Source organism: Alexandromys fortis, unplaced genomic scaffold (genome assembly GCF_014885135.2).
Source record: "Alexandromys fortis isolate MF-2015 unplaced genomic scaffold, M_Fortis_MF-2015_v1.1 scaffold_5, whole genome shotgun sequence".
NCBI lineage: Eukaryota > Metazoa > Chordata > Mammalia > Rodentia > Cricetidae > Alexandromys > Alexandromys fortis.
The window spans coordinates 24,066,337-24,088,412 of record NW_026067924.1 but is presented as its reverse complement, the minus strand read 5'-3'; the positions used below and the strand labels follow the sequence as shown (position 1 = coordinate 24,088,412).

Below are 22,076 nucleotides of genomic sequence, written 5' to 3'. Positions count from 1 at the left end.
AGATTCCTGAAGGCTAAGAATCAATAGTCAGATGTCTAGGGCAGCTCCCCCTCAACTGCTGTCAGCCATGACACCAGGGAGCCATGACTTCCTGTACAGGCTGTGGAACTCACCTTCACGAGAGCATACTCAAGACGCTCTTCAATGGAGCCGCTCCTCCACTCATCTGTCTGGATGACTTTCTTCCCTCCTTTGCCGTGAGTCTGAATGAAAATTAAGATAAAAAGTGAGTACAAATGATACACAGTGAACTATCTGCAGGAAAAAAAAAAGTGCCTTTTCCTTCAAGTTTCCAGACCCCCAGGGTGTTCAACATGAATGTTGAAAAAGAACAAAAAATCTTTTAAAATTTGAACTTTCAGTAGAGAAAAGCAACAGTGTACTTTTATTTCCCCTAAAAAATAACAACTGACATCAAAATATTTCTAGGATATAAAAGTTATTCTCTAATATTCCAGCTCTCAGGAAGGATCAACATCCCCCACATACAATCAATCGTCAAGAATCTGGGAGCCATGAGCAATAGTGGCACAGTCCTATAATCCCAACACTTGGAAAGCTGAGGCAGGAGGATTGTGAGTTCCAGATCAACTAAGCAGTGTAAGATCTTGATCACTGAGATTTTATCATGTGAGAGAGGAAGGAAGAAAACATAAAGAAGGGAAAACTCTAAAAGCGCACATCAGGGGCTGAACAAAGGCTAACAGTAACAGGGAAATTTGAGGGAACAGACACCACCAACTGAGACAGTCATGAAGGGCTTCAGAAGCTGAGTCTCAGAAACTCAGAAAAAGGTAAGTATCCTGGCACATTGGGTGGGTTACACTACTTTGTATGTTCTCCTCCCTCCAAGTGTATTTATGTATACAAGTGTGTATAAAAATGACAGAGCCCGGTAGTGGTGGCACATGCCTTTAATCCCAGTACTCAGGAGGCAGAGGCAGGAGGATCTCTGTGAGATCTACGAAGTGATTTCCAGGACAGCCAGGGCTGTTACACACACACACACAAATCTTGTTTCAAAAACAGTAACAACAAAAACAAAAAGAGAGAGAGAGAAATGAAGGGAGGGAGGGAGAGAGAGAGAGGGAGGGAGGGAGGGAGGGAGGGAGGGAGGGGGAAGGGAGGGAGGGAGGGAGGGAGGGAGGGGGAAGGGAGGGAGGGAGGGAGACTACCTCACATTAAAAAAGATCAATTTAGAAAAGTCTAAGTTCAAAACACTAAAGCAATCTAGACAAGATCTATTTCTCCCTCCTCGACCTAACTGCAATACCTTCTCTAGAGCACTATAAAAACCATAACTATGATGATTAATGACCCAGAGACACAATTCTACATTAGCTCCTATTCTACAATAAAAGTTCAGTAGCTGCCAGTGAGTGATAAATTCTAAGGAAGGAAAGGCCACTCTTTGGACACTTTTCCCTTTACCTGGGCATATCGTAAGAGTTTTTCAGTAGCCTCAGGGTCTTTGTTCCAGATGAGGTCTTCACAGAGCTGAAGAAGGTCCTTTTGGATATCATCATACACGGGTAGATTGCCTGCATTGACTATCCCCATGTCCATGCCAAACTAAGGGAAATAGAAAGGAAAATGAGAAATTCTACTGATACCCTAAATGAGGGATCAGAAAAAATACTTTATGACATAGTTGGTCACTATTCAACTCTGCTGCAGTATAAGAGCAGCCCTAGACAAAACACATAAGAAGGGATGAGGGCACTCTGTTCCACTGAAGACAGAAGCATTTAAAGACGGAAGCAGGCTAGTTAACCTGTCTGTAACTCAGTCTGTAAGCCTGCTAAAAGGCAAAGTACAGTGCCATCATTTTTGTTTTAATTCTTTGAAAAATCATTGTGTTTACAAGGTATGTGCATATAGATATAGATATATATCTGTGGGTACACATGTACCATGGCACATGTACAGAGGTCAAAGGACAACACTGGGTATTGGTTCCTGCCTTTCATTTTGCTTCAGACAGAGTCTCTTGTTTACTACTGCACATGCTAGGCTAGCTGGCTCTACAATCTTCCATGGATCTGTCTTCATCTCTCATTCTACAGTAGGAACTACTACTACACTAAGACACACAGGCTGTGAAATTTCAACTCAAGTCCTCAGGCTAGTACAGCCAATACTGTACCGCAGAGCCATCTTCCCAGTACCTAAGTTAAAGTTGGTTTCACCATACCTTGATCGCATGGTAAAGAAAAACACCATGCATTGCTTCTCGAATGGCTTCCATCCCTCGGAAGGAGAAGGACAAGTTAGAAAGACCTCCACTTATTCTGACTCCTGGTAATGTTTCCTGGCAAAAATGTAAAAGCATGAAAAGATTCTCTTATTTTGTCAAAAGTCACAATAAGTCATACCTTGTAAGTTTTGTATACAGGAGAAGTAAAAAGAAAGTCCAAAGTAACTCTGAGTTTGTTACTAAGCAAAGAACAGTTTGCTACATCACTGTATCAAGTACTCTGTCTTTTCTTTTATTATGTAAATCTATCATCTTTTACAGTGTCACTTCTAAGCACTGCTTCATAAATAGCTTTTCCTACTAGACTTTAACCTTTGTAGGAAAAATATAAATTCCTATTTTATCTCTGTCTACCTCTAAAATGATCATGGTGAGGCATGAAATATTTGCTGGATAAATGACCGGGGGGTAGGGGTGGAGCAGAAAGCAAAAGATTACGTGCATACATCTATAAATGCACATGTGCATACATTCCTGACCCATCTGAAGCTGCTAGACTTCAATGACTTAAATGAACAAGCTCTCTAGTTCATCACAAACTGGACAAAATATAGAAGAAGGCTGAGATGCCTATGACAATACCAATCATTAGTCATAACAACAGTAACTCTTAGTACAGGCCTAAGTATCCAGGGACACAGCTTGTCTAGCCATTCCAGCCCTATGCTACAGAGAAACTCAAGCACATTTGCCAAACATGTTAGATTGGTGAAAAGTAATGGTAGGTTCATTGTTAAAATTTGTTCCTTAATGTTGAAATACATTCTTGATAAATTCAGTTATGTATGCCATTTTAATATGCAATCCTGCCTTATGGGTTTTTTTGCTAGTGATTTATTACTTGCTTTTTTAAAATATTTATTTTATACTATGCATGTTTGCAGCTGGTACTGGTCAAAAAAAAAGAGTTCAGTTCTTCTCCATGGCATTATCTGACCACACATTGCACAACCAGTGCTTCAAAAGTCAAGACTGGGTTAGAAGTTTCTGCCTTATTCCACCATATTCACCTAATCACTCACCAACAGAATGCTATTTCTTCAAACATCTTGATAACTTTTTGCAGAGAAAAACTTTCTACAATCAGCAGGACAGAGAAAATTCTTTCCAAGAGTTACTGAATCCTGAAGCACTGGATTTTTAAAAAGGTGTTTGCTGCATTTATTTATCTGGAGTAGTATGCAGACCATCCACAGTGTGTGAAGATGTCAGAACACAACTGCAACAGTCAGTTCTCAGCTTCCCTATGGTGTAGGACCTAGGGACTGAACTCAGATCACCAGCTTGACTGACACTAAATGCCTCCACCTGCTGAACCATCTTCCCAGCCTGTAAAATTGATTTTTTTTTATGATAGGAGAATTAAAAAATTTATTTCTCATTGGTAAAAGCTGGTTAACTAGAATGGATCCTATTTTGATAAATGAAGATATGTTTGAGCCTAGTTGTAGTTTAAAATTCATGATCTGAAACTGCAATTAATTTTGCACCAACCTAATATAAGAATGTTCATAACTGTTAGACAGTAAAATGGCTAGTTGTGATTCAGGCTAATAATTATACACTAATAAAAATGAACAAATATAGCTATAGCAACACAAATAAAATTTCAAATAAGGCTGAACCTGGTGGCACTGGAGAGGTGATTATGTAGGAGGCTAATAAGTTTAAACCAGCCTAAGCTACACAGTGAGAACCAGTCCAGGGAGGGAGAAAAAAGAGGCTGAATAGGGAGAAACAGCATAAGCAATTTATGATTTGAATTACACTAAGCTCAAAAAGAGGCTAATTCATACTATGTGGACATACAACTAATTCTTGTGATTCCCTAATAGTTCTGTCCTCAGTAACACAGCAGCTGGCAACCTCTGGTCATATATTCATAACCTCATCAACATACAACCTTGTTTTGTGTGTCTGTTAAAAACATCCTGTGTGCTAGAGATGCCAAAGCAGTTATAAACAAACAACAACGCACCCATATTGGCTCACAACAACCTCTAACTCCAGCTCCAGGGAATCTTATACTCTTTGGCTTCCTTGGGCACTTGAATAATGTAGTAAAAAAACTCAACCAGGCACACACACACACACACACACGAATAAATACTGAAAGACACTTTACTTGGTGTGTACATCTTAGTTATTAACACTGAATTCACGGTCTGAATAAGGCTTATACAACAAGCATTTTCTCCACTAGGCACACCACAAGTGTCCTGCACTTGTGAACACTAGAAAGCACCAGCACCAGGACTGAAGGGCATTTTCAAGCAGAGAAATCACAAACAAAAAGGAGAACACAAATGGCACCTGTCATGTGCAGAGTAAGAGCTGTCTGTCTCCAAGGTCATCCTCGTCTGAGGATGGGAGTCAAGTCTACACAAGGGCATGTCCATGGCTGACTACAAAAGCAGCTTGAGTATTGAAGCAGGCCAAAACTAAATTTTGTATATTTGTGTATACCGCTATACACACACAAAAAAATCAATGGATATAATATAAACTAAACATGCATATAAGTAATAAAATTATTAGCAAAAACAATAATGAAGTCTCAGAGCCATAGATATCAGAATGAAAGTTACTTCATGGAATTGAAAATAAGGCATACCCAGAAAGGAGAGCTATGGGGCAACAGCCTCAGAACACTTCAGCAAAGAGAAAGTTACTCTACAGTTCATAACTACTCATCTACCATGGACTACATATCCTATGTGAAATAGAGTCTCATATGTGCTGCATACTACACTAAAATAGCATTATATAAAAGATAAAAGGCCCTACATTTTAGAAAACAATTTACTACGGACTGAAATGTTACTATTCTCAGCAAATCAGTATGTGTTAGTTCTAAGCATGCACTAAACCAAAGTGATAAATTTGAACTGTGTCTTGGATAAAGACAGAAAATACCCAGACTTACTTTAATGATTCTTGTTGCATGAATAAAATTGATAGCATACAAGTTATGTTCTTCCATTCCAGTACCAATGGTAAGAATGTTGGGGTCAAAGATAATGTCATTTGGATTGAAGCCCAGTTTTTCCACAAGTAGATGGTAAGCTCGGGTGCAAATACTGATTTTAACATCTGTTTCTGTTGCCTAAGAAACAAGCAGAAATGTCATTTACAATAGAAAAGCAAATTGTTATCTATGGAAACAGCATTTGTCACTCATCAAAATCACTCAAATCTTAATGACTGTATTTCTTTGAAACTCAAATGTCAAACCTCTAAACATTCATCAACTTAGAAAAGAATCAGTTAAAGATTTTGCTTTTAATATAACAATGTTAATCCTTATATAAAAATTTCATGAATGAAATGTTAACGAAGTGGCTCTAAAAAGACAGATGTGGTTTAAAAATCAAATTCCACTAAAGACAATTAAAACAAGCAGCTGAGCACCATACCTGTCATCCTAGCACTTGGAAGGGCGAAGAAGAACTGTGGCATGTAGGGGCCACCCTGAGTTACATGTGTGAGTGCCAAATCACTGTGGGCTAATACTGGGAAAGAGCTCCTCAAAGTGTCCCACCTCTCCTGACCTGCCTGCAATGTGCCAGCCACTCACACAAACAACACTGATGTTCTTTCTTGGGTCTTCCTTCAAAGTAGATTCAAGCACATCCATTTATTTCCCATAGCACAAGCTTGGTACCACATGCACAAGTTTGAACTACAAATTAGTGCTAGGCATGATGGCACACACCTTTCATTTCAGCACCTGAAAAGCAGAGACAAGTGGATCTCTGAAGTCAGGGTCAGCCTGACCTATATAGTGAGTTCCAGGCCAGCCAGGACTACATAATGAGACCTACTCAAAACAAAAACAAAAACTAGAAAGATGGGTTAACACTCAAGAGCACTTCCCAAGACACCCAAATTTGGCCCCCGACACCATCAAGAAGGTTCACCACTTGAATTTCGGAAGACCAGAGTTCTTTCTTTGGGTCTGTAGACACTGCTTACACATGGTGTACATGCATACATGCAGCCAACAATCATATACAGAAAATAAAGTCCTTTTTAAAAATCTACAAATTATCATCATCCTAAGCAGGATCCTAAAAAGCAAAACCCATTCTGGCAAGGTCCATGCTCCCTGCTCCTCAGTCCAGCACACTCAGCCAGAACCTCTACCTCCACCACTGCCCTACCATTTGCCCTCACTCCTCACTCCTCCTAAAACCTGCCATGCTGTTGTTACCTCAGAGTCCTTCCATCCATGTCCATCTATTGCTGCCCGGCCCAGAACAGACAAGGCCTAACAACTTCACGGCTCACAGGTATGGCAGTCAGCTGTCCCCTCAGAGTCTGCCTTAATCACTCCCTCCATATGAGCACACCTCCTCCTTTCCTTGAGGTATCTCTTTCCAGACACCTTATTATTCTTGGTTGTTTTACTATTATTATCTCCACTAGCTGGAATGTCAGTCTCACTGACCCCAGAGCAGGGCCTGTTAGAATATGTGCTCAGTACCATGCTGAGAAGATGAAGGAGTAAGTAAATGAACACCACTTTTACAATGTTTCTCAGCTTTGTCAAGGAAGCTGATTTCAGATCAAACCTCCAAACAGCAGACCCACCAAATTACATTCCGCATTTCTGGTTATTGTTAATCCAATATGCTCTGTAGGAGGGCAGAAGAAAAAAGGGTAGTCCTTTCTTACCCACACTTTTATATTTCATGGTACTAGTTATCCACTGCTATCTGCAGTCCAAAATATTATGTGGAAGACTCCAGAAATTAACAATTCCTAAGTTTTTAATTTCACACACTCTGAAAAGTGTGAACTTGGGCTCTTCATATCTCTGCCTCTGAAGGTATTCTGGGGACATCTCTTTCTGACATAAGGAATTTACAAGTCATCTTGTAATGAAAGGCCAAGAATAGAAGCAATCATGTCATCTTACCCAGGGGTAGTTATCGATTGAAACCACTAAAAAAGAGGGACCTGAGAAGCAGGTTTAAGCAACTTTCAGAGAAGGTCAGAACAAGAAGTCTGAGGTCAGGTCACCTTCTTCAAGGTAAAAGCCAATTGAAAACAAAAAACTCCAGACTTCAGTCCCCCAGAGACAGAATTCATTTTAATAAACCTATACTACTCACAAAAATTCAAGATACTCAACTAGAAAACAGTATCAGTTATCCAAGTTCAATGATGATGTTGGGTACAGAACAAACAACAAAAACCATAACAACAGCTATGTAGTCAGCCTACTAAGTAGCCATCCACGGTCCTACTAGAAGACTCCGAGAAATTCAAATAACAGGACTGGGTACTTACTTAGCATGTCCAAGACCGCAGAATTGATTCCCAACAAGAAGGAAAGGAGAGAGGGAAAAGAAGAGGGGGAAACGCAAGTGGCATTCCATCTGATATCTGGACTGATACTGGAGACACTAGCAGAATCGGAGTGTGGAAATGATGCTAGCAAAAGTAAGAGAGCTCACAGAGAGGATGAGGAGAAGCAATCACTGCGTATGGCACGGCTGGGCTTGCACACTGTTCAGTAGCACATGTGCTGAAAATGAAAGTGAATTACCCTGGGAGATGGGGACAAAAGTAAAGAAGGTGTGTGGACCAGGGGAGAGGATGGTAGGAAAAACAACTGACTTCATGTGCTGTGCCCACTGGGTATACAAACTAAGGTCCAATGTAAATTAATAAATATAAACCATCTTTCTTTGGTACTCTTCTGGAATTATTTCAATTGTTCTCAAGACAAAAACATATCTTTATAAAAATAACAACAATTTAATCAAAACAATTTTATTTCAAAATACAAAAATATAGATAGTATCACTTACGGCCAACATGATCCATGGCAGACTATCCTACCCCAGTTGACACTTACCAACTTTTTTCTGTTTATACAGACTCATACATATTCACATGAGTCCTTCCTGAATAAAATTTAAATCATGTCAATTACTTCTTCACATGGCTCCATCATCACATTCTTTCTTAACACCACAAGTGACATATAGCAAGATTTAAGCATTCTTCAAGCAATGGACGGCTGTGTCAATTTCTGATTACCACCATACTACAGTGGAAGTGAGCACGTAGCCTTACATATACAGCCTATCTTAAGATCTTGAGGAGAGGCTTCATCATAAGCACTGGTGTTTTTTCGGCTTATTGATTAACTACTGACTAACTATCCCATGAACACTTCATCAGGTACAACTGAAAGCTTGCTCTATGACCTAGAAAGAGCAGAATTGCAGAACCACGGCTTATGTATCACCCAGGGAACTACCATGGTATTTACAACTTCCTCGGCTTCAACATGGCTCTGCAGCACAGGTGTGAGAAGACATTTACCAATCTTCTCATTGTTTCTGCTTGATAAGGAAACTAATCACTGCTTCACTATTCCCTTAAGCATTAGAAACCGTGGTATCTTCTCACAGGCTCATTGTCTATTTGTACTCCTATGTACGTTGCCCATTCATTCCTCTGTCCATTCTATTAGGGACATTCTGTTCTCTGACATACAGAAACTACAATAACTGCCACATAAAATTTTACATTTCTACGTGAACAGACTCACCAGTTTTCTTTTTCACATCATGAGATTAGCAACAGCTTCTATATGAAAATATTAATGATCTCCTATATATTGTTCAGAATTTTTTTACATTTCAATCTTTTAATTTTTTATTTTATTTAGAATATAGTAGGATATGGAGCTAGTGCTGAGTGGTACGACCTTTAAGAGGTGCCTAGCAACGCTGGAAAGATGGTTCAGTAGTTAAGAGTACTTGCTGTTCTTACAGAAGACCTAAGCTTGGTTCCCAGCATTCACATGGCAGCTCACAACCATCCAAAACTCTAGATCCAGGGGATCAACATCCTCTGACAACATGAGCACCAGGAATGTACATGATGCAAACATAACACTCATACAACATAAAATAAAATGAATTTAAAAGTGGGAGAAGTGACTAGGTTTGAGGGCCCTTCCTTCTTAGATATTTAATGTTGTCATCAAAGGAACGGGCTCACTGGCAAAAAGTAGATTTATTATGAAAGCAAGTTCCACCCTCTCTTGCTCTTCCTCACCTTTTCTCTGCCTCTTCATGAAGGGGAAAAGCAGCCAAAAAGCTCTCAAGTTTTTAGCCTCCATAACAATGAGCCAAGTTAATTTATAGTATTTAAAAATTACCAAGTTTGTGGTTGTGGTGGTTTAAATGAGAATAGCCTCCACAGAATCATATTTGAATGCTTGGTCCCAGTTGGAGGAACTGTTTGGGAAATATTAGGAGGTATGGCCTTGTTGAAGGAGGTGTGCCACTGGGTGTGGGCTTTCAACGGGGAGGCCTATCTGCTGCCAGCCCCCTTATCATGAAAGACAAGCAAGGACTCTAATCCTTTGCAATCATGAGCCCAAACTAAATAATTTATTTTTAAGTTGCTTTGATCATGGTATTTTTCCATAACAATAGAAAAGTAACTAAGATAGTGGTATTCTATTATAGCAGCACAAAATGAATTAAGTCAGGTCTCTATTTTTTTTCTTCTAAATGCAAAACCAACTGTCTGTCACAGCAACCCAGGAAATTCAACCTTTCCCTACTGATATAAAGACTGTACAACATATCAAATGTTCAGAAGTATATTATGAATGCATGTGTAAATTTGTGTGCACAGATAAGCATGTACATGTTTGTGTGTATAAATAGATAGCTATTTCGGATATGGGTGTCTCCCACTGCTTTCTCACCTGGATGGCACCAGTGCCAGGCCCACAGAAACCACTTACCTGTCCTTCCTCATCAAAAGCCATAACCACCACAGCAGCTCCAAATTTCTTTATCCTCCTGGCCTTCTCCAAGAAGTCCTGCTCCCCCTCCTTCAGACTGATGCTATTGACTATGCACTTCCCTTGGCAGCACTTCAACCCAGCTTCAATCACAGCAAAGTTGGAAGAGTCGATACACAGTGGCACCTAAGACAGAAGAAGGACAGGAGGATTATAGGTCACATGACACCATACGTCCCTTTTGAATGGTTCCAAAAAACCTGTACTACTTCTTTAGGGAACAATAAATAAATCTGGAGTATTAAAAATAGGACTTTAATATACCTACTTAAGCTTAAAGTTCAAATATTCAGAGTAAGATCAGCTCACAAGAGAATATGTACATGTTCCAGGATTTATAACTCAAAGGCAGGGAATTCAAGAGAGTAGTAGTTCATGGGCTTAGTCCAAAATTTCCACTCCCAAGCACTTAAACCCTAAGGCAGACAACTTCTCTAGTATTCAAGCATTCTAACCAGACTTGTATTAAGGTTGAACCTCTTTGGAAAGATCCCTCTAGCCTAGGTATTCAAATTAAACCTTCTCTTTATAAAAACAAACTGCTGACTAGAAAAAAAAAATTATGAGGAAGGAAAAAGAGATTTAATCCCCTTCCCCTCCAAATAGTAATTAATTGCTAATCACTAAAACAAACAACTAAAATGAACACCTCTGCTCCAAGACAGATGAAAGGAACGGTTCACTCTAAAGAAATAAATACAACAGGACAGCTGATTTAGGACTATCATCTAGGTCAGTCAGTCAGTAACTGACTCCCTTTAAGGCAAACAGGTCCTTGGTTTCACCATGTTTACCAAGATAAATGTTTAAACAAGTAAGGATGGAAATACAAGAAAGGTTAGAACACAGGACAACAAAAACAACAAGGAGGCTAGGGGTGGGTCTATCTCAGCAACAGAGAGTCTAACACGTGTGAGGACCTAGTTTTGTTCCCAATACCATAAACACACACAGGAAAAATTACTGCTTTAAAAGGGGAGTTGGGGAGGGAGGTTAGGAAGGAGCGCTGTTGGTAGAGCACCTGCAGGGGTCCTCAGTTCATACTGACACAAGCCTACTCCTAGCACTTGGAAGATGAAGGCAGGAGAATATGAGGTCAAAGCTATCCTCAACTGCATAGTGATTTCCAGGCCAGTGTAGGATATGAGACACCATTTAAATACAAGTACTCTTCCAAATTTGCTTTCCTTAGCACACTAGCATAAAGAAGTTTACCCCCAAAAAGAGTCAAATGCAAAGGAAGTTAAATACCAGGCCAGTGTCTTAAAGAGCTCACAAATAGTTTGGTGGTCCAACCCTACTGGTAAAAATGTACTACTAATATGTTGGGTCTTTAAAGTCAGGGTCTTGGGGTCTCACTATGTAGCCCAGGTCTCTTAACTGTGATCTTCTGCCTTTGCCTCTCTGCCTAGCAGCACATTTTTATATTCTATTCCAATGACTGAAATTTGTACTCCAGTAAATTTGGTTTAGTTTTCTGTTGTTTTTGTTTTTCCAGATGAGGTTTCTGTGTACTGTCCTAAAACTCACTTTGTAGACCACGTTGGCCTTGAACTCACAGAGATCAGCCTATCTCTGCCTCCTGAGTGCTGGGATTGAAGACATGTGCCACCATACCCGATGTCCAGTAAATTTAATAGTAGATTAAAAACAGGGAAGAAAGGTCATTCATTGCAGCAGTCAGAACACTGAGTAACAAGTTCTTGAAGTGTGTAAGGTCCTTCACAGTTAACAAGAGACTCGCGCCATCACAACTGATGAAGTGAGCACAGCGGGTCTGAGCACCTCACCTTAGAGATGGGGAAGGGTATGCTTGGCTCTAAGAAGACCCAGACTTCTTCCCCCAGCACTGATTCTGACTAACGCTGAACAGACCAGAGCAGCTCTGAACCTGAGGGTCTCAAAAGATTTACTCGCAGAAAACTGGAAGGGTTTTTACTAAGTGTGAGTACATAGATGGAAGATGGTAAATGTAATTTAATGCTTACCACAGGTTTCTCATAAGTTCTTACTAAAGCCTAATTTAAAAAACAAAAAAAAAATTGACAGTTCAACCTAAATATCTGCAACTCTGGGAATAGTTTCTTTAAAGCAAAACCCCATAGAGGTCCTTCCAGCACGGTGGTCCACACCAGGGTGGATGAAGCTGGAGTTCAAGGTCAATCTTGGTTATGTAATGAGTGTGAAGCCAACCGTGGCTACTACACTAGACAAACAAAAAACAACAACAAAAAAAAGGTTTAGCTTGAACCCTCTCAAATATTCTAAAGGACTGATACAAAAAGCCTTTCACCTTTTTTGAACTTTTTTTTTTTTTTACAGCAGAGGCAGATCTTTTTAAGTTACATGTCAGCCAGGACTACACAGTAAGACCCTGTTTCAAAAACAAACATGTAATGCAAAATTTTTATTACTATTTCTAAATGTGTCTGTGTCTGTCTGAGTGTCTGTACACAAATGCAGGAACCTGTGGAGGCCAGAGGAGTTTGGATCCCCCTGAAGCTGGTGTTAATAGGCAATTGTGAGCTGTCCAAAGTAAGGGCAAGAAACTGAACCCGGGTCCTCCACAGGAACAGTACATGCTTTTAATTACTGAGTCATCTCTCCAACCCCCAACTTTTACTTTTCGAAGAACAAGTAAAAACACAGACAGGATATCTTGATTTAACCCTGTTAGACATCACTGCCTTAATCTGATATGCCTAACAAGGTCTCTTCTATTAGAAGGAAACCCTAACTGAGCTCCATTTTCCAGGGTAGGAACAGAATCGGTGTGGAAGCAACAGCTAAGTGCATCCCTCTGAAATACAACAGTCAACTCTCAGACTGCAGACAATGGACAAAATTCAGTTTTCTTGAAGCCTACTTCTCCAAGCACCTCGTCAAGAGTCAAGCACAATCACTCTCTAAAATCTGCTTCAGGTGGAACAGAGCTTAATAAGAAAGCTCAGAATCAGAAATAATGGTACTTTCAAAGGAGGAAAAGAGGAGCAGTTCCTGAGTGGACAGAAAGACAAGGCTAAATAAATGAATGACAGCAACCAGGTAAACCCCTTGATGATTATAAACCTTGGCGATGTCAGGTTCAGAGGCAATAAAGTTGCAAAATCTGGTCATTGCACTGGGACCATCCAGCATGCCATCATCCATGTTGATATCGAGCACTTGAGCTCCCATTTCCACCTGTACTTTGGCAATGCTCAGGGCTTCCTGGAAAAGGAATGGGAGAAGCACCGTTAGGAGACAATGACTAGGAAAAGCAATTCCTCCCACACTCCAAGGTCCTTTGTTACTGAAATAGACATGTTGCCTCCCTGACTCTGGGCCTGTCCCCTACTCCCCAACACTCACCATAGACTACTAGAACTTTCCACACATCATTTCACTGCTTGGAGTCTGCCAAAGCAGATTCCTACCATGAAGGATCTAAACTCATGTGAGCCTATAAGCCAACAACACCTTCTCACCCAAATGCCTTTCTTGGTTGGCCCTCACTGGACACTTTACTCAGCTAAGTATCACCTCTGTGCCATGGATCACACAGTATCATTGCTAGCAATGTAATCACCTTCCTCTCCACACTGGTTCAAACCTTGCTCAAGTCTAGATCCTTCAAGAAAGGTCTTTAGAGCAACCATCCAAACTCATTTAATCAATATTAATCATTCAATATTTCCCCACATAAGTAGAGATTTTTGTAAAGATTTACTTTTATTATGCATTATAAATGTGTGTCTGTATGAATATATGCCATATGTAAAAAGGTGCCCATGGAAGCCAGCAGTAAGAGCTGCTGGAACAGGAATAAGGAGGAAGAGAGGCGCCAACATACTCTTAGTTGCTGAGCCATCTCTCCACGCCCTCAGTGACCTTGTCTAACTAACATAACAAAGGCACTTGTTTGAATCTTCATTATAGCTTTGTAGCCCAATATATGAGCAAGGGTAAAATCAATAACAGATGCTGCTGTTAGTCTGATTTTTCTTTGCGCCCGCCCCCCAAACTCCACAGAAGGAATTTTGTCATTCACTGTGATAAAACAGGAAGAAGCCATTGGGCAAATGCCAGAGGAACAAATCTACATAAAGAAAAAGGATAGCAAGGATAGCTAAGAGCTCTACCACTGAACTACATTTGCAGCCCAAAGGCTCACAAAAAGTAAAATTAAAAATGGCTTTTAGGCTGGGCATTGCAGTGTTCACCTTTAATTCTAGCACTGAAGAGGCAGAGGTATGTCTCTGAGTCTGAGATCAACCAGGATACATAGTAAGATCCTGTCTAAAACTAGAATTTTGAGTGCTTAAGCTGCAGATCAGTGGTAGTGCTTACCTAGCACACTCAAGAACCTAGGGTCAAGAGTGAGAGAGAGAAAGACAGAGAGTAGGAGACAGGGAAGCAGAGCTGGGGTCCGGTAGATATAGTACTTGCTTAGCAAGCATGAGATACTGGGTTCCGCCTCCAGCACAAGGGAAAGGGGATGAATTTAGTATCAGGGATGATTTAAATAAATAGTATAAGGAATAAAAAAGTATATCACAATCCCTGTCCTTGAAGGGCTTATATCTAGTTGGAGGCACACAATACTGTCACACTGAAAAAGAACACAAGTAAGCACTGACACCAGCGTGGGGATCAAATACCACAAATATCGGAATCAGAGATGAAAGCTGACCAACTTTAACAAAGGTGTTGTATCCTGAGAGGCAAAGTCTTCATCCCACCAATGCAGGAATAGATTGGAGGAAGCAAAGAGGAGACAAGTTATCAACAGAGGTTCCAAAGACCTGGGAAATACAGATGCCAATATCTGACCTATTTCATCAGTCATAGAACAAGTGCTTGAAGACAGAATGCTCCCAAACTTACTAAGGTCATTCCTTCAAGAGCAAGATATCAGATCTAACATTGCTCTATCAGTGCCCTCCCCTTCAAACCACAGAGCCCTCAAGTTCACTAAAGTCGGGGAAACCTAGATTCTATGAAGGACCCATCCACCCATTCTGCACTCCCTAGGCCCACTTCAACTGTATCTCCCTACAGGCTCCCCTAGGCAGAGACCACAAGACAGTTAAGTACATGGGTTTCAAGACTTCCTTTTACCAATTCTATGTAAAAACAGACTAATAATTTTAACCTCCCCAAATCTCCATCTGTAGAATGGTGAAAAGAAGCAGTCTGACTTTCATGGAACTGTGCGAGTTTAGTGACAGTACAATGTGCTTAGCACAGTGCCTGGGCACAAAAGAAAACCTTAGTATTATGTCTACCTGTGTACTTCCTCCTAAAGCAATCTCTGCCCTCATTAAGAAGGCCATCAAAGCTAAAACAGATAGCCAGAGGACAGGCAGAAGAAGAAGAAAAAAAACTGTCTCTGCCTCTCCAGTGCTGGAACTAAAGGCGTGTACCACCACTGCCAGACAAAAAATAAATTAACTCACAGAAGAAAAAACCCAAAACCTCAAATCAACTTTTTCCATTTTTATTTCATACTCACAGAAAAGTAAAACCTATCCAGATATCTTAGCCATGCTATGCATGGATTAAATCTGACTCATCTACAGTATACACAGCTAAAAATGCAGACTTCTCAAGGCAAGGACCTTTGACTTTGTTCTGACCTATGGCTAACAGACTAACAATATCTTCCACAGCAAGCATTTGATGTGGTCAGAGGAGTAAGAATTCTCTTTGGGAGGAGCAGAGATGACTCAGTAATTAAAAATACTTGTTGCCAAGTAACAGTGGCACACACCATTAATCCCAGCACTTTGGAGGCAGAGGCAGACGGATCTCTGTGAGTTAGAGGCCAGCCTGGCATAAAGAGTGAATTCCAGAACAGGCAGGGTGGCACAGAGAAACCCTGTCTAGAAAATAAATCAATAAATACTTATTGCTCTTGTAGAGGACCTGGTTCAGTTCCCAGCACCCACATGGAATTTCACAAACATCTGTAACTCCACCTCCTAGGGATCCAATGTCCTGGTCTCCTGGGTTCCAGGCACATACGTGGTATGCATACATTCATGTAAGCAAAACAGTCATATGCATAATATGTAATTTAAAACAATGGGACTCCCCTAGTTTTCCCCATCCAGAGAAAGGTTTTTGAGAGGTCAAAATGGAGAGTATTCTCAAATATCCAAACTTACTGAACAATGAATGACTAGAAGCTGGATCCCTCCCAGTCATCTCACCCCATGCCCCAAATGCAATGCTTTCTGATTAGTAACAGCAGCTTCATATCTTCAAAGCGTCATCGCCCCCGCAGCCCCACCTACCGCCAGCTGCCATTAGCACCCTCACATACATCCTAGCAGCTCTGCAATAGCACCAGACAGGACAAACACACTCTGCTGACGTGCAATCTACCCAGAGGCGGGGCAATGCCCCGGGGGCCTCATGAAGATGCTCACGTCATAGTTTCCTGCCATGATGAGCTTAGCAAACTTCTTGGATCCTGCCACGTTACAGCGCTCTCCAATGTTAACAAAGTTGGTGTATGGTCCAATCCTGAAGGGCTCGAGACCTTAAAAGGAAAAGCATTTTGAAAAGTTCTTGAAAATGCACATAGACGACATGAAACAAAGTATTTTCAGTAAGAAGGTCAAGCCCATCTGAGCAGATAGGACAGGAGATGACAGGGAAACAGGATCACAATCTTTTCTTTTCTGAACATTGAAAGGCTACTTGTTGCAACTCTGCTTACAACCAGATTTCCCAAGAAGAAACACAGCAGAGCTCTGTGCTGTAAATACCCAGAGGGGGCAGAACCACATAGTCTCTCAAAAGAAAAGCCACCGGGGCTGGAGAGATGGCTCAGTGGTTAAGAGCATTGCTTGCTCTTCCAAAGGTCCTGAGTTCAATTCCTGGCAACCACATGGTGGCTCACAACCATCTGTAATGAGGTCTGGTGCCCTCTTCTGGCCTGCAGACATACAGACAGACAGAATATACAAAATAAATAAATATTTAGGAGGCGGAAACTTTTTTTTTCCTATTCTCAATAAAATAAAAAAAAAGAAAAAAAAAAAGCCACCATCATTCTTATTTAACTAAGGCTCTGGGGCAAAAGTCATGAAGAAAACTTCAAAGGAGGACTGAGCTTGAGTAGGCCTTGTGCATGCTGTTCCAATTGCTGTGAGTCATGTGTAACTACTCTGTTGTGTCTGGAAAATCCACAACTTCTGACAGTTATAAACTCTCTGCCCCACTTTCCCCTGAAAATCCCTGAGCCTAAGAGGGGCATGTTATGTCCCATTCAGAACTAGATGGAGGAAGTAGGCACAAGACCCCACCATGAGCTGAGACGTTATTGGCATCTGATAGCTGCTGGGAGACAGGGAAACAAGGAAATAAGGAAGGAAAGGGAAATAGAATGTGTGTCATTTTCTTTTCAAAACCCATGTGCAGCCAGGCAATGGTGGCACACACCTTTAATCCAAGCACTTAGGAGGCAGAGGCATGCAGATTTCTGTGAGTTCGAGGCCAACCTGGTCTACAGAGTAAGTTCCAAGACTGCACAGAAATACACTGTCTCAAAAAACAAACTAAAATTAGAAGAGTCAAAACTACATGGGCAACACCAACTAGGCTTGGAAGGTTGTAGAGTGTGGTGGTTTGAATATAATTGGCCCCTATAAACTCACTGGGAGTGGTACTATTAAGAGGTGTGGCTTTGTTAGAGTAGGTGTGGCCTTGTTGTGTCACTATGGAGGCAGGCTTTGTGGTCTCCTATGCTCAACACATGCTGACCGTCTCAGTTCACTTCTGTTGCCTGTGGATCAAGACACAGAATACTCAGCTGCTTCTCCAGCACCGTGTCTGCCTATACACTGCCATATCTCACCATGATGATAAGGGAGTAAATCTCTGAACTGTAAACCACCCAATCAAATTTTTTCCTTTATGAGAGTTGCCATGGTCATGGTTTCTCTTCACAGCATTTGAAACTCTAAGACAAGGAGAAAACTAAAAACTGGGTAGGGAGGGATAGCAGAATAAAAAGGGTAGTTACTGGAAGAGTTGGGATATGTGTAAATCTGTTTAAAAAAAATAGATCGTATGAAATTCTCAAAAAATAAAAAATATTTTAAGAACAATAACAAAGAAAAACAAAAACAGGTAGTGGTAGTGCACACCTTTAATTTAAGCACTTGGGAGGTGCAGGCTGTTAGTTCAAGGTCAGCCTGGTCTATAAAGCAAGTTGTTGAACAGCCAGAGTTACACAGAGAAACCCATCTTGGGGGAAAAAAAAAAGATTGTTGAATCAGGCATGGTGATTCATAGCTATAATCCCAGCACTCTATAACTTGTAGGACTTTGAGGTCAACGTGTATACTATGCTTCAAAATCCTACCTCAAAAGAATTCTTTGTCTCTTTTTGCTCCATTGCTGTTTTATCTGAAATCAACTTGCAGCTGCATGGAACAAATCTCTTCACCCCATCATCAGAGTATTTGGAAGGTCTCACCAACATTGCATGTAGAAGGTCCCATTAACATTGCATGTGGAAGGACCTCATCAACAAAGTTTATGGAAGGTCCCATCAACAGTGAACATGGAAGGTCCCATCAGCAGTGAACATGAAAGGTCATATCAACAGTGACTGTAGAAGGTCCCATCAACAGAGCATGTGGACGGTCACAACAACAGCATATGTGGAAGACCCAGTCAACAGTGAGTGTGGAAGAGCACGCCATCTCTTTCACCGAAAGACTATGAACCTAAAACTAACACTGCCAAACTGGATGGTGAGGGAGGTCCACAGGAGCCACTGCAGTAGATCTTCCACCATGAGGCACCCAAGGCAGACCATTGGGCTTTGGCATATTATTGCCTTATTTACTAAGGAGTAGCACCATCTTCCCTGCCACAGGCTAATTCAGAGGCAAGTCTCAGATAACACATGTAGGTGCATTATACTCAGACAAAAAGCAAAAGATTGTAAAATGACTGTAGAAGAGGTTGTCAAACTGCCTTTGTTTTTAAAGTATTATAGAAAGCAGTCTCCCTGAATAGTCACAGGCAGGTTCTAGAGACGAAGGCCTTGGGTTCATCACTTATGTGATCACACAACCTGAGACAATCACACAATCTTTCAGCTTACAAATCAGTGATAGTCTCAGCCTTACTTATCATAAAAATGAATTACACAAAATTAGCATCAGCTAATAGAGCTTCATAAAAAAAAAAAAAATGGCCTTTGAGTCCTTTGCCAAAGCATTACATGAAGAAGCCAGTATGAGAAAGAGGAAGATTATAATGGCCTGGGTAATTATACAGATATTCCAGGCCATTAGTTCACAGACTCAGGAAGCAATAACTTTCTACATTTACCGTTTCTGACTTTTCTCATTGCTAATGAGCCTTGTGCCCCCTGACCTTTCACACAATCTGGAGGTTGTATACTAGATAAATAGGAATGACAACCACTAAATGCTGAGGATGCTTGTGTGATCTAATGGCATTCTACAAAGCGCTTCTGACCTAGCAGCAATGACTCATCAGATACAGAAGCAACGCTTCTCTTATTTACACACAGGTTAACAAAGTGTTTTTCAGATTGGACATGGTAGTACATACTCGTAATTCTAGCACTCAGAAAGAGGAAACGAGAGGATTGTTAGTTTGAGGTAGCCTTTGGCTATACAGTGAGACCTGTCTTTATACACCAACATTTCAGGAAAATAAAATTAAATTAAAAAACCCAGGCATGATGATGCACGCCTATAAGCCCAACAGTTAGGAGGCAGAGGCAGGTGGATCTATGAGGCCAGCCTGGTCTATGAAATGAGTTCCAGCACTGCCAGGGCTGCATAGAGAGACCAAAAATAAAATCAAGTCCCAAACAAACGGCAAACACAAGATTCTAACAATACTTGTTACATTGCCATTACAAAGCACTAGGCCTTAATCATTTGGAATTTTCAATACTTCCTATCAACTGAGTATTAAAACTTAGGCAATGACAAGGCTATGCTGTCTCTGTGCAGCAAAGACAAGCCCACAGACTCTCACTGTAAACAAGGGAGTATATCAGCAAGTTGCCTGCTCTTCATTCCTTTTTACCCTGGAATTAATCTCTCTACCCATCCTAGAAAAACAGAGTTCTTTAGTAAAATTTACCTAAGTGCCAAGGAAAATAACCACTCTTCTTTGACCTAATAAGTTTCCTGGCATAAATAATCACTTAGATATATACACATTAAATAGATCCTATTAATGGTTTGTTAAAAAAACTACATCTTCATGACTTACCAGATAGTAACATATGTCCTTCAAAAACACTAGCTGGTGGAACTCTAGGTTTACAATTTTTCACAGCTTCAGCAATTTCCCTAAGTTAAAAAAGAAAACACTGTATTTCACTAATTCAGAGTAACATGTATTTAATTAAGATAATTTCCAGCTATGAAAATAAGCCTGCATCAATACACCCATGCGCATAATGATATGCCTACTTAAATGTACAGCAGCAGTTACATCCTTCACTTCCTCAGCAAGAGAAAGGTCAGCAGTGCTGGCTGTGCTGCTTCTACCATCACAGACGCGAGCTGGAGCTGCTGTGTGAGGTCTGCACAAACACAGACTGCAAACCAGCCCACACACAAAACATGTCCCCGCTACCTAACCAACCGTTTAGCAACTTCAAAGAGAAGTTGGAGCTCTGAGAAATAACAGTAAATGTGCGCTTGGGGAGTTTGCTGGGTTGCTGGCAATGGAGAGAGGTCAGTCCTGTGCACACAAGGAAGGAACACAGAAATAGAGTTTGGACTCTTCAAAACATTACTCCTCAAAATGTGTTTCAGTTATCCAGTCTCTTTAACATTGTCAATTTCTGCTTGATAAACCACAAAATCTAGCTTTCTCTATTTACTATCAGGCCCTATAGGCACTGCTCACTCTACTGTCCCCAAATTAGTATGTGGATGACTAAGTAAAAGCAGGAGTTATACAGATAGGTATAGATACCAACATACAAATACCCAAGTTATAACAACTTCTTTTTAAAGAGGAAGTGAACCAAAAAAAATGAAGAGTCGGTCTGTGATCCAAAGATAAGATACTTCAACTACTGGTGAAGATATAACATAAAGGATACACAAACAATAGGGATGTAGGTATACTGCGCTAGAGTAGATGCTGAGTATATACAAACCTTGGGTTCAATTAACAGCACCAAAAAGGTAAATATATAATAACTTTATAGTTATTTACAGTATATCATAGAAGCCAGGTGTAAAGGTGCACACCTTTAAGCCCAGCACTCAGAAGGCAGAAGCAGGCAGACTTCTGTGAGTTCCAGGCCAGCCTAGTCTACACAGGAAGTTCCAGCCAAGACTTCTATCAGAGAAGTCAAGAAAAGTAGTTTAACAAAAACAAACAAAAAAAAGTATTGGGTAACTCAGCTAAAGAAATATATTATGTGCACATACACGGAACATATAAGGGCTGGCTGAAAACACAATCACTGTTGACTCTATGGGAAATGGCTAAGAGTCCTAATCTTTCTGAGAGCCACAAATGATAAGAATAAACATATCCATAACCAGCACTGTCATTTTTCACTCCTTCCTTCACACCGGCCCCTGAAAGCTTGAGTAAGCAATGACGCACAGGACCAAGGAATCGGATATTCCTCTAGACCTCAAGATGCTAGGTACTGTCTCTGTAGGAGAGAACCTAATGGAGGCATGTGCTGCACCTAAGAACACCTAGTTGTCCTTTTGTGAGCATTCAAATTATCCACCTGGAAATATCCGGGTAGAGTCTTCTATGGAGTTTACAATATTCCAGGGGTAGAAGTTCAGTGTCAGACAAAATAACAATGGCAAAATGGAAAATTATGGTATCTCTGAGATAGGTACATGACAGCTCACTATAATTTTTCTGTACTACTTTAATTTTTAGAGTGTTTCTTTATATAAAGCTGCTTTTGCTTGTATTTTTCATAATATGAAGCACTATCACTGCCATAGT

General features: G+C 40.6%; 1 protein-coding gene across 2 annotated transcripts in view; it reads right to left on the bottom strand.

Annotated features, from left to right (window-relative positions):
• The window catches only part of Mtr (5-methyltetrahydrofolate-homocysteine methyltransferase), a 78,153-nt gene that overhangs the window by 31,853 nt on the left and 24,224 nt on the right, over positions 1 to 22,076 (bottom strand). For both annotated transcript variants that reach the window (XM_050142292.1, XM_050142291.1), the window contains exons 12-19: positions 20,355 to 20,434; positions 16,511 to 16,623; positions 13,167 to 13,307; positions 10,038 to 10,223; positions 5,184 to 5,363; positions 2,195 to 2,311; positions 1,432 to 1,572; positions 114 to 203 (exon numbers count right to left, since the gene is read on the bottom strand). In XM_050142292.1, the coding sequence (XP_049998249.1) occupies positions 114 to 203; positions 1,432 to 1,572; positions 2,195 to 2,311; positions 5,184 to 5,363; positions 10,038 to 10,223; positions 13,167 to 13,307; positions 16,511 to 16,623; positions 20,355 to 20,434 (1,048 nt within the window). The remainder of the gene's footprint in view (positions 1 to 113; positions 204 to 1,431; positions 1,573 to 2,194; positions 2,312 to 5,183; positions 5,364 to 10,037; positions 10,224 to 13,166; positions 13,308 to 16,510; positions 16,624 to 20,354; positions 20,435 to 22,076) is intronic.